The 13581-nt window shown below is 38.5% G+C and overlaps 1 protein-coding gene across 1 annotated transcript in view; it reads left to right on the top strand.

The window, feature by feature from the left end:
* The first annotated feature begins 10874 nt into the window (after positions 1-10874).
* The window catches only part of aga (aspartylglucosaminidase), a 23792-nt gene continuing 21085 nt past the window's right edge, over positions 10875-13581 (top strand). The window contains exon 1 of the mRNA XM_047354313.1: positions 10875-11168. Within this exon, the coding sequence (XP_047210269.1) occupies positions 11060-11168 (109 nt within the window). The 5' untranslated portion in view covers positions 10875-11059. The remainder of the gene's footprint in view (positions 11169-13581) is intronic.

Here is a 13581-nt window from a genome sequence, read left to right as displayed (position 1 = left end):
ATTCGTCGGACTGACTGTCTCTTCGTTTGTTATGCTGGCTCTCAGAAGGGTCAGGCCCTTTCTAGACAGCGGTTGGCACATTGGATTGTGGAGATGATCTCTGTGGCTTACTCCTTGCAGGATCAGCCCCTGCCAAGCGGCATGCGCTGTCACTCCACTAGGAGTCTCTCCACCTCGTGGGCTGTCATGACCGGGGTGCCTCTGGAGGCCATTTGTGAAGCTGCTTCCTGGACGGCGCCAAGCACCTTTGCCAGGTTTTACAGGGTGAACGTTGCCATGCCGCATCCCCTGCAGGGAATACTGGAGCAACCGCCTTCTGCGTCCCGCTGAGGTTACTGGTGTTGCTGTGTTCCTTGGGGCCTCCGTAGGATCCCTCGGGACCCTGTTGGTATGCGTCATCCAGTGCTTGAAGCACCATCTCTGGCGGTCAGTAGGGATGAAATAGAACAAAAGTTACATATGTAACTACGGTTCTATGAATCCCGGATGACCGCCAGAGCGCTCGGTCCCTCGGTCTCCGCGTGCTCACGAGAAGATTGTCGGGACTGGGCTCCCAGTGTCATGTGACTATATAGACTCACGTGAGCCACCGGTAGGTGACATGTGACCATGTTGTTATTAATTTTTCGACCTGCGCATGTGCAAGAATGATCATTCAGTGCTTGAAGCACCGCCTCTGGCGGTCATCCGGGATTCATTGAACCGTAGTTACATACGTAACTTTTGTTCCTCTTTGTCACAACCCCGTTCCCTACCATGACTATGCTTTGTTTATGCTTCGTTTTGGAAAACCATGCTATGTTTTTGCCATGAGAACTTGCTGTGCTTATGTAAGTTTTTGTTACGTTTTTTGAAAATAAACCAAAGAATTACTAAGATGCTGCTGCCAAGCTCTTGTCTGCACTTTGGTCCAACCCAAAACCCCATCATGACACCTCATGACATTGTGATTTCCACATTCTTCATGCCAATACGCATTGACAATTTATAACAGCAGTATTTCAAATGTGATACACATACTTCAAAGACATGAGAGGACTGTTTTGTATAATCTGTTTCATTTTTTCATGTTTAGACCCACGTATCAGACATTTTCAAAATGCCAACATACATGGCAAGGTGGTACACAGTGGAGTACAACGAAAAAGAAAACAACACAAATTTGTTAGGGGGAGAGTAAAAAGATTTAATGACCTAATGACCCGGTTGCATAAGTGTACCTGCCCTCAACCACACATTTTCATTGTACATCTTTTAAGTAAAATCTTTATATGACAGATTGGTGATATTTGTTTGCTTTACCTTGCAGAAGTTCCCCAAATCTGTTAGATTGTAAAGATATTTATTTTGCCCATACACAACTCTCTTCAGGTGGGCAAAATATTTTCTGTAAGATTTACTTATCTTCCTGGGCAATTCCTAAAGTTTAATTTTCTTCTCGTAAAGCCATTGTTTGATGGATCCTTGAGATCATTGTTCACTCATCCTTAGCTTTCTGGTAGACACCACAATATGTTGGCCATAATTGTCTCAATTTTGGAAGTTATTAAAATACTTCTTCCACCTGAACAAAAAAAACAAAACAAAAAAAACAGAGCATGGTCCTATACCATCCATCGTGTTTTAGTCTGGGTATGGTAACGAACACGGTTGCTTTTGTACCCTATACAGTTTGGAGAATTATACCCAAATTTCATGTTACAATAACACATTCTCCCACAGGGTTTGGGAACTTTGCCTGGGCCCATATATTTTGATTCTGTCTTGAGAACCTACTCCACAGTCCAGACAACTGAAGAACATACAAGATTATTGTAACATGTAAAACACAGCCAGTACTTGGCAGAAGTTCTTGGTGCTCTTTCAGTGTTGCCAGCGACAGTATCGACCCTGACCAGAAGTATTTCGTTTTTCTGTCAGTTTTGGATAAACAACTTTTCACTTATGTAATTTCCTTCCATATTTTTTCCATATTAATGACTGTTTGGATAGTGCTCCTTCATATTTCCAATTATGTGTTTTTTTTGTCATTCCCATCTCCTGACTGATACAATGGGAAGCTTTTGATCCCATTTAAGCTCTTCAAGCACCATGGCTTTAGTTAAAGGATGTAAATGAGTCAATGTTGGGAAAATATTACCCAGACAGCTAAAATGTTTATCAAGTTTATCAGATTCACTGTACATATATGATGTTGCATCCATGAACACTGAACAATGAAATGAAATTAAAAGAAGCTTCAAAAATATATCAGTGTAGACTTTATGTAGACTTCATCATATATTTTAAGCCAAAACATTTTGTTTATTTTTTAGTTAAATTGTGCAGAACATTAAGTAACATTGACAGTAAATACAATGAATACCTAACATAGTTTGGCTTTTTTTTAACAAAACTCTCTAAAAATGACCAAACCTTGGATTTTAACAGGGTGTGCAGATCTTTTTTATTTTACAAGGTTGGTATGTTTCATATGTTTTGATATGCAGTGCATTGCAAAAGTATTCTTACACCTGAACTTTGTCACATTTTGTCAGGTAACATCACAACATTTTGGTATTTTTGGGGATTTAATATCACAGACATACACAAAGCATAGTTGTGAAATAGGAGGAAAAGGAAACATGGTTGTCATTGTTTTTTGTACAAATCGAAATCTGAAAAGTGTGGTGTGCATTTGTTTTTGGCCCCTCTGAGTCAAGTTTGTCGAACTATCTAAGTGTACCAGCTGCCCTAGTTTGTGTGGCCAAATTTTTATTCCAGGATTTGACCTTTTGATGATTTAGAGTGATTAACCCTTACTTTGTCCACCACATTCATATATAGTTTTTTGCAAATAACCTTTGCATAGTGTGCTATCAGTAGCATTCAATAGTTAAACAGTAAAACAAAAATCACATTCCATTTTACATTCCATATTGGTGTAAAAGGTTAGTGTAACCTGTATACTGCCCAGACATCTATCAGTGTTAACTAGACAGCAGCTACTTTCCATCAGGGATTATTGTGCATAGTACTTCAGTTCCCTTGTTCTCACCATGCTTTTTGTTCAGGTACCTTTTTGGTCACCTGTACTAACATGGTTTCTACCCACAGAGAATTCTGACTGATTTTAAAAAGCAACTTGAGAGGACATTGTGATTGATGAAGTTATTATTAGCAAGAGTTTCTTTTATGTGGTGTTCTTTAATTTGGATCAATAACACAGGTGAAAGCAATACTCTGTTTCTCTCATCCATTTTTTCTCCATCAGATACCTGTCAAGTCACACTAGGACTTCCAATTGTTAAAGGAAAACCAATGAATAAAATATTAGTGAAAATTGTATTTTTATATATATGAATAATGTAAGAGGGGGCATGCTGTTAGCGTCCACGTCTCAAGGTTAGACTATATTGTTAGTTTCCTCACCGTGGCTCATGCTTTGTTCTTGTTTGGTACAAAATCAGAGGATCCAATTCTATCAAGTTTTTTTTTTTTTTGTTCTAAGGGACACTTTGCATGATCTGCCAGAATATGTTATTCCTGGAACTTGAAAGAAAATCCCAGCATGAGATATGTAATGTCAAGGCAGTACCATATGGTATCATTTGGAGAGTAAGCCAAACTTTTCACCTCAGCCTGTTTCCTTCTCTCTGTCACAATCAGCTCCCTCCTACTGGGAGGTAAATTGAAGCTGATGAAAAATAAGGACTAATGGAAATTTGGGATATATGCTCAAGTGACTCGGGATGACAAATAACTAATAACTTCATGCCAAAATTGTTCTCAAAAGGAAACTTTGTCTGAAGAACATCTTTTGAGAAAAATCCAGAGCATGAAGGTTTGGCCTTTTTTGTCTTCATAGGTACAGAGTATGATAGAGAATCAAGACATTTGTTTTACTATACAAAATCAATATGGAAAGGAAAACTTTACTTTAAATTTTAACAATTTCTTGGACCTCTGTTGAAAAGCAGTGCTTGTCTGGCATAAATAAGGAACCATGTAAGCAGGGCAAAAACACTGACTACTAGATATTTGCCCAATTTAATAGAAAACTTTGCCTCATATGGAAAACATTACAGGTAACTAACAGTTGTTACCACAACTGATACTTAACCGGTTGCATGGCAGCAATGAACTCAGAGGTGCCAAAGTTCAAAGGGAGCATCAAAATGCTCACTACCCTCTCATTGCATCCATTGTGTGTTGAATACCATCTTTTTAAAGTTTTTTTTATTTTATCTGTCACAACCGCTTGTGTACTTAATTCAGACATGTTGCTACGGAAGGAGGCAATAACAAAAACACAGCAGTTTAATACATTGAGGTTTACATGCTGCCAGTCTACTTGCTTCTGTATACAATCCAAGCAGTTATCCAAGCATTTGTGCAGCTGTAACTGTTTCCTGGAGATCAGCTAAGAGCCATGATTGGCTAATGGATCTGCTGCCTAGTCTCCATCTCCACGCTGCATGCTGAGCCACCCCCTCAGTTACTGGCCATGCAGCCTCTACTCCATAACAAGTGACCCACCATTCTCCAAACACCATTAAATTCCATCCTTATGTCCATCGAAAACCAGACTAACCCTCCTTCATAGTAACTGGAGCAAAGAATAAATATAGAGGAACAGAGGACCTGTAAATGTGTATATTCTAATTTGGTAAGAACCCCTGGCTTAAAGCTCCTGATTGCAACCAGCTAGTTGCTTCTGAATATTCAAATGTTTCCTGCTAAGTGCTGCCTACTACAACCAAATGAGCTAGTTATCTTATTAGTCAACTATAGCAGTTTACTCAGTCAACAGCACCCCCTCTTCATCAGCTATTCTGTAACTAAAAATCTAGGCAAAAATAACAATAAGAAATTACATTTTCCCCCTTTCAGAGTCAGAAGCATGTGGCCCTAAAATGAAAAATTAGTTACACCTAAATGGACCTGAAAATATACTTTATCAATTCCAAAGGGGAATAATTTTTCTCTAGTGTTCATGGAAAATGGGGTATTTACTAATTTATGAAAAAAGTCAAAAATTAATGCATATGAAAGGGGATATCATTGGTTTTATCTATAGAGTCGGTGGCAGATACAGTCACTGTAAAGCGTTGCATCAGTGGGCAGGAGTGACCTTTCATACCAGCTCTTGTTGCAAGAAAAGCCTCACAGTGAAGCCACTTCAGTGTTTAATCAGTATGCTGTGGTGGGCATGTACTGCAGTCTATCTTGCTGAACATCTTGTGTAACCATTTTCTTTCGAAGCTCTAAGGATTCAAGCACAGTCCCCAACACATCTTTTTTTCTTAGTTTAAGTTTCCTCTGGTCACTGGCTTTGATGCTGTAGCACCAATACATGGCTGAAAAGATAAATGCACCATCTACCACAGGTTGAGACGTGAAGTCTTTTCTGTGTCTTCTTGTAAAAACCCTCCCTGACCTTTCAGTTGAATAAATAGGTGAACAATCATGCATTTAAAGTCCTCTAACTTGCTCAGGAAGAGGCTAATGTTTTTTGACAGGACAACCGTTAGGCATGCACTTAACATATCTGGACTTTATGGAAGAAAGGCAACAGGAGAGTAATTGTTGTTAGAAGTCCCATTTAAAGGGGAAACAGTAAACATGTGAAAGAAGGTGTGCTGGTCTGCATTGTGTGTGGAAGAACAGTAACAATGGACACACTCTGAAAACAACATCCCCATGGCAACATATGATGATGGCAGCATCATGTGTTAAGGGTAATATTTTTAACAAGGACATGGAAGCTGGTCAGAGTTCATTGGAAGTTGGATGGAGCTAAATATAGGGTGATCCTGGAAGATAACTTCTTAGAGGCTGCAAAATACTTTACAGTAGGGCAGATGGATTCCATCCAGCAGGACAACAACCCTAAACATACATCCAGGGCTACAATTAAGTGGTTTAGATAAGGTCAGTCGGTTTAGTCAAAGTCCAGACTCACATCCAATGCAGAACCTGTGGTAAGACTCAAACATGTATGTGCACAGACTTTCCATTATGACTGAACTTGAGTAATTTAACAAAGCAAAAAACTGTCAACAATTTCAGTCTGTAGGTGTAAAGCTGAAATAGAGAGAGCCAAAAAGACTTACAGCTGTAATTGCAATGACAAGGGTTTCTACAAAGCACAAAACAGTTTTATTTGCAAAATATGAAAACCATGAATCCTTTTCTTTCCACTTTACAACTATGAACTACTGTTTTTTAGTCCATCAAACAAATCTCTGATAAAATACACTGAAGGTTTGGTTGTAGTATGACAAAACGTGAAAAAGGTTTAGACATATAACTACATCTGCAAATCATTGTAGTCTGTGCCATGTGCATACCCCTGTTAAAGTCCATAATGATCTCCTATGACCTGTTTTTGTTCAAGATGAGATGATTATTTGCACACCAGCCACATGTATTCATATAAAAAATAAAGTTTGATGTTTCTGCTGATGACAGAACTGTGTGTTTTCCTGAAAGTTTGAGTAGTAAAGGGTAAAGAGAAGTGCTGAGTTTCTAGTTCCCTGCGGTGCAGCTGGTCTGCCGACCACCTCCTCAAACACAACTCTTCTTTCTTACGAACTGTGATCTGTCTGTCAGTTAGTCAATAATCCAGGCAGTTGTGGGGGCAACCACCTTTATTTTCTGGAGTTCCTCACATAGTGGTAGCAAACACTGAATTGTATTAAAAGCACTGGGGAAATTAAAAAAACATTATCCTCTCAGCGATGCATGCTTTGTCCAGAGGGGGGAATGTTCACAGAAGAAGGCAGAGAAGTGCTCATACTGATGCTCAGTAAACAAAACAAAACCAAGCAAAATAAAATGAAATAAAATAGGATAGCTTGGATCATAACACTGCTTCAATGAGTTTGGAGAATGGCATTACGTAATATAACCCTGCATCATCATTGAGCAGGGAATATCTGGACTCATCAGACCAAATGACCCAGTGCACTTCTCCAGAGTCCAATCATTATGCTGTCTAGGCAATCTGAAGCCTTTGTAACCCTCACTAAGAATGATGAGAGTCACCCAGAACCTCAAATTACTGCTGATTTTCTGTTATTTGATCAAGTATTTGCCAATGACAGTAATTCTAAGGTTTCTTCCACTTTGATCCTTTGAATTTTATGGTTTTTCAGTCTCCTTTCAGGTTTCAGTAGTGCACTGCAATCTTAAACTAAAGTTTAGTGTCTTTAGTATTATTCTGAATTCTTTTTTTTTCTTTAGAAAATCTTAATGCTGACCAGTTAAGTAAAATAATTAGAAAAATAATATTTTTCTGAAATTTGTGCTGCTCTTTGATTATTTTCATCAATATAGTAAGATTTTCCACTGTGGGGCATAATTCACCAAAAACACTGATGGAGGGTAATGGAGGGAAGAGCAAAGTGTGTTATAAACTTCACATTCCATGGAAGAGAAGCAATGTTGTAGAAATTTCATCTCTTTATTTCATTTTCATCCTTCTCAATAAAGCATTTTATGCTTTTACTAATTTCTTATTATTTCTTAATAACTATTTTTTTTTGTGTCAGTCTGAGACATGACTTTACTAATCTTTACAATATTATGTCAGGGAAAGAATGATGCCCCTAAGACATATTTAATATGGCATTTATAATGTCCTGACATCTCCTAATCAAAGATGACAACAAGGTCCTTTACATTAGAACTGGAGGTCAATTTAATGGGCTCAGACTGACTGATTTTATTTTGCTCTGGTCCAATAATAACATTTGTTGGACCAGAGCATAATAAAAACGACATTCTTATGTGTGGAAGTATGCACCTATTTTTTGTGCATATCAAAAGGTTGAAATTTGTTACAACCTGAAGAACCCTCAAAACTTTTCTGTGGGATTTTCTAAAAAGAAAATGTTAAAAAATGCTCTTATAAAACCATGCACATCTCATAGACGTGGGACTGACAGATCCTTCATCAACTATAAGCTGACCCTAAAGACAGGATCAAATGATACACAGTCACAACACAAACAACTAGAATGTGATTCAAGCAACAAACACAGCAGGACAAAAACCTGAAAATGATCTGAGTAACAGCCAACATCAAGGGTCGCTCACTCAGCTTGCTGACATTTACCAAGCACAAACAAACTGTCCAACATCTGCAAAAGCACATAGAACAAATACTTACCTTGGTTTCCCTCCGAGTTCAATGTAAATTAAACCCTTGAGAGGAGTCACCGAGAGCCCAATGTGTTAGCAGCACAGTAGGGTTTCGCTTTGCACCCTTTATGTGGTCAACTTGGAGCGGGCCCTCTGAAGCTAGTCAAAAGGATGTGCACCTATATGAAACAGTGGATGCCATTTGTCCGGTAAGTTAACATGTGAGCAAATCTGTGACCAACTACAGCTGAATTTTACAAATATTAGAACCTTTGAGTCCAAAGATCACAACTTAATAGTTATTAGAAAACAGAGATATTTTCAGAGGCACACTTGGAAATGTGGGTTGGAATCTGTGTTTTAAATACACTAAGAAATGTAAATATTTTCTCATTTAACATAATTTTAATGGCACAATCAATGTGATATTCGTTTGAATTAAGCCAACATTTAAATTTAGTATGACTTAATTATAGTAAATATAAAAAAAAGACACCATATGGGATTTTATTATCCCAATAAGAAATAACTGTCAATTTGTCAATTCCTAATGACACAACATAAAATAAAAAACAGTGTAAAATACAGAATTAACTAAATTTGCCATACTGGTTAATTTGCAATATACAGGTCCTTCTCAAAATATTAGCATATTGTGATAAAGTTCATTATTTTCCATAATATCATGATGAAAATTTAACATTCATATATTTTAGATTCATTGCACACTAACTGAAATATTTCAGGTCTTTTATTGTCTTAATACAGATGATTGTGGCATACAGCTCATGAAAACCCAAAATTCCTATCTCACAAAATTAGCATAGTTCATCCGACCAATAAAAGAAAAGTGTTTTTAATACAAAAAACATCAACCTTCAAATAATCATGTACAGTTATGCACTCAATACTTGGTCGGGAATCCTTTTGCAGAAATGACTGCTTCAATGCGGCGTGGCATGGAGGCAATCAGCCTGTGGCACTGCTGAGGTCTTATGGAGGCCCAGGATGCTTCGATAGCGGCCTTTAGCTCATCCAGAGTGTTGGGTCTTGAGTCTCTCAACGTTCTCTTCACAATATCCCACAGATTCTCTATGGGGTTCAGGTCAGGAGAGTTGGCAGGCCAATTGAGCATAGTGATACCATGGTCAGTAAACCATTTACCAGTGGTTTTGGCACTGTGAGCAGGTGCCAGGTCGTGCTGAAAAATGAAATCTTCATCTCCATAAAGCTTTTCAGCAGATGGAAGCATGAAGTGCTCCAAAATCTCCTGATAGCTAGCTGCATTGACCCTGCCCTTGATAAAACACAGTGGACCAACACCAGCAGCTGACACGGCACCCCAGACCATCACTGACTGTGGGTACTTGACACTGGACTTCTGGCATTTTGGCATTTCCTTCTCCCCAGTCTTCCTCCAGACTCTGGCACCTTGATTTCCGAATGACATGCAGAATTTGCTTTCATCTGAAAAAAGTACTTTGGGCCACTGAGCAACAGTCCAGTGCTGCTTTTCTGTAGCCCAGGTCAGGCGCTTCTGCCGCTGTTTCTGGTTCAAAAGTGGCTTGACCTGGGGAATGCGGCACCTGTAGCCCATTTCCTGCACACGCCTGTGCACGGTGGCTCTGGATGTTTCTACTCCAGACTCAGTCCACTGCTTCCGCAGGTCCCCCAAGGTCTGGAATCGGCCCTTCTCCACAATCTTCCTCAGGGTCCGGTCACCTCTTCTCGTTGTGCAGCGTTTTCTGCCACACTTTTTCCTTCCCACAGACTTCCCACTGAGGTGACTTGATACAGCACTCTGGGAACAGCCTATTCGTTCAGAAATGTCTTTCTGTGTCTTACCCTCTTGCTTGAGGGTGTCAATAGTGGCCTTCTGGACAGCAGTCAGGTCGGCAGTCTTACCCATGATTGGGGTTTTGAGTGATGAACCAGGCTGGGAGTTTTAAAGGACCCAGGAATCTTTTGCAGGTGTTTAGAGTTAACTCGTTGATTCAGATGATTAGGTTCATAGCTCGTTTAGAGACCCTTTTAATGATATGCTAATTTTGTGAGGTAGGAATTTTGGGTTTTCATGAGCTGTATGCCAAAATCATCTGTATCAAGACAATAAAAGACCTGAAATATTTCAGTTAGTGTGCAATGAATCTAAAATATATGAATGTTAAATTTTCATCATGACATTATGGAAAATAATGAACTTTATCACAATATGCTAATATTTTGAGAAGGACCTGTATATTTTTTACAAAAACACAAAAATCACTCCAATGTCTATTTGGATGCAGAACATGTGGTATTATAGCTTTCTTTTTCCTTAAAAGCATCAAAGAATAACAAAATAAAGACAACGGCAGATATGAGTATATTAAGCCAGGGAGATTAATGTCAAACATTTTTTCTGGAACCTATAAAAGATCATCTTGAATGTCAGTGGAATACAGAGGATATTCAACAGTGGAATATTTTACCCACTACTTGATGTAAGTGTCAGGGCATATAGTGAGCAAAAGGGTAACACTAGAAAATGGGATGCAGTGCAAAAATGTAATGTCATGCAAATAATTCTAGTCTGTTTTTTACAACTGTGTAACAGTGCGTAACCGTTTGATTTGCTTCACTAATTTTGTTTCTGTAAAGCCAGGCTGTCTGCTATTTAATTGAACAAATCATAGCCTACTACAAGCCTGTTGAAGAATTCGCCTGTTGCGACAGATGTGTACTGTCCCTTTAATGAGGACCCCGCCCACTCCGCATGTGACACAACAAGGAAGTTAAAACACAACCTGAAGGGTTGCTTCTCTTCAAAGCGACGTCTCTTTAAAAGCTCCTTTATTTACTTTGCTGTCAGGTAACAACTTGACAGTAACGATGTAAAAGGATCGCGGTGTTGTAATATCTATCACAGAGTGAATTGGTAGAACAGAGCAAAATGTTTGCATCACTCCATTTTTTACTTTTAATGTTCTATTTTCCGCTGGGACAGACCTCGTTACCGCTTGTCATCAACACGTGGCCGTTTAAAAGTGCGACAGCTGCAGGTAGGTCAAAGTGTGTTTACATGTGCACTAAAGTGCTTTAAAAAAGGACGGGGTCCGCACCATTTATATGGCGGTGCATGTAGCGGGGCGCAAAGAGAATGGGTGGAGTTAGCACACTAATAAACCCTAGACACACTGGTAGGGCCCTCACTGGTTTAGTAGAAACCAGCGCTGGTAGAAACGATACAGTGCTTTTATCTAATAGTAAGTAGCAAACCTGCGTTGGAATCCTAGAAAGTATGGTTGCAAACAGAATTATTTATATTATACAAATTTGATTTAATTGTTTAATACACAACAGTATGTTAATTTCAGTTCTAAAGATGGTGATCAAGATAAAAATGAACAATATTTGCTAATCAAAATGAGACAGAAAAGATATAAAACACTGTGCTTAGCGCCATTACCTTAACTAACCTAACATCATTTTAATTAGTTTGTTACTTATATTAACAGAACTCTTAATTAGCTAAAACATAACTATATTATTTTAAGAGTGGATGTTAAAATATAACAATACAGCATAAAATTATTTTAACAATAGAAAAATTATTCATTTAAATCTACATAATTATTATTATTAAGGAATATATTTAAGCGTGCATGCTGCATAGTTGGACATAGGCCTAATGTAATGAATAAAGTAACTCAATCTGGTGAAATTCATGCTGTAAATAACTCAATATATATACAATATTCATGACAGAGTAATTAGTATTTGTTCTGATTCATCATCTCTTATAACTCTGTCTAGCGGGCAAACACTTTCTTTTCTTTTCACATGTGAAATAAACTCATTCACAGCTTGTAATTAACTTGTGCCAGCTCAACTGCAGGCTGCTGGAAAAGATGCAGACCCATTCTTTTAGTCTGTGCTCAGTCAAGTGACAATAGGTCAATCCATCCACTTAAAGAAACATTTTTATGTGACATTGTTTTTGAATTGTTTGGAAAGCAAATGAACAGATTCAATGAGTATGGGCCAAAAATGGTGGAAACCAACACGGTTCAGTTAAATGACCCTTTAAGGATAAGACTAGCTTACTCAGCAGTTGGGTAGAGATTAGATAAATTGCAGTGCAGCTGATGAGTGCACTGAACATCTGTGTTGTGTAGAAGTAAAACAACCATCTTGTATTATAAGAACTGCAACACAAATGAGTCTTTTAATCTGAAACCACTGTGATAATTGATTAGCTGAGTGAGTGACCAGCTGAAATACTGTAGATGTGTCTCATCTAGGATTCACAGGTCATCTCTGTTAAGGATAATGGGTTAAAATGTCACCTTTAGCTGTGAGAAAGTATGAGTAATAACATTTCTGTGAATGTGCACAATCCATTACTGTTCATTAGCAAAAATAAAATGTTTTTCTTACAACTTGTGGGCCAAATGATTAAAACAATGGAGGTATAATGAAATATGCAAATGTTGAGCTCTGAAAATATTTGTGTTGTAAGATTTTAACTCTAAACTTATTAATAACTGAAAAATTAATCACTTAGACAAATTTTCAGCCATGATAGGAGGAAAGTGAGTATGTGTATGTCTCTGCAGAGTGTATGTAAGCTCAGGCCCTGGACGATTCATAACCAGTATTTTCACATTTCTCTACTCGCACCATTCATTTTGTTTCTTGTGTACTTGTGACTCAGCGAGCGCATATCCGTATGAAAGACCAGCCAGGTCTTAGATGAGGGTATGAAATGGGCTGAACCCACAAGGCTCCATAGCTGCCGCCGGCAGGCCTGCCCTCACTCTCTTTGATTTCCTTCAGGGTGATACATTGGACATGTTCAAATTGAAACTGAAAATATTTTGCGTCACTTGCGACTTATCCATCAAGTCAATTTCCGGTGGGTGCACAGCTCAGCAGGAAAAATGATAGAAATGGTATTCAAAACATCTTAAGCGTCAGCTCAGGCCTGTCGATGATTTAAGTTCACCTGAGAATCCCCCTCCTGGATAGATGGCTGCCCATTAATATATCAGGTGTCTGTCAACACTTTCTTTTTTAGAGCAGAGGAAATGAAATTGAAAAATTTACTTAGGAATATTTTTGTGGGGAGTATTAAAGATGCAGGCCTCCACCGTTAATATACCCTTGCAAATCTTTTCCATCGGGGGCATGAGCAGGATAATCTCCACTTCTATTGTGTTTATTTTTGTAAGAGAAAATGTTTTGATGGAAACCCTGAAATAACCAGAGCATTTAATGAGAAGATGATGGCTGTAGCATCAGTTGGTGTGATGATCCCTCAGGGGCTCTTAGGGAATCAGTGACCAAATGCTTGTGAGCCCCCTGTTTAACAGGAAGGCGTCACATTGGTCATCTTGCAGATCCCGCAGCACTGGATAGTTTTGGCTCAGCACAGATTTGTATTTTTGCCAAATTCAGCGTCTGAAAAAGTCC

The sequence above is a fragment of the Girardinichthys multiradiatus genome, chromosome 23, assembly GCF_021462225.1.
Source record: "Girardinichthys multiradiatus isolate DD_20200921_A chromosome 23, DD_fGirMul_XY1, whole genome shotgun sequence".
NCBI lineage: Eukaryota > Metazoa > Chordata > Actinopteri > Cyprinodontiformes > Goodeidae > Girardinichthys > Girardinichthys multiradiatus.
This window is presented reverse-complemented; position numbering and strand designations above follow the sequence as displayed.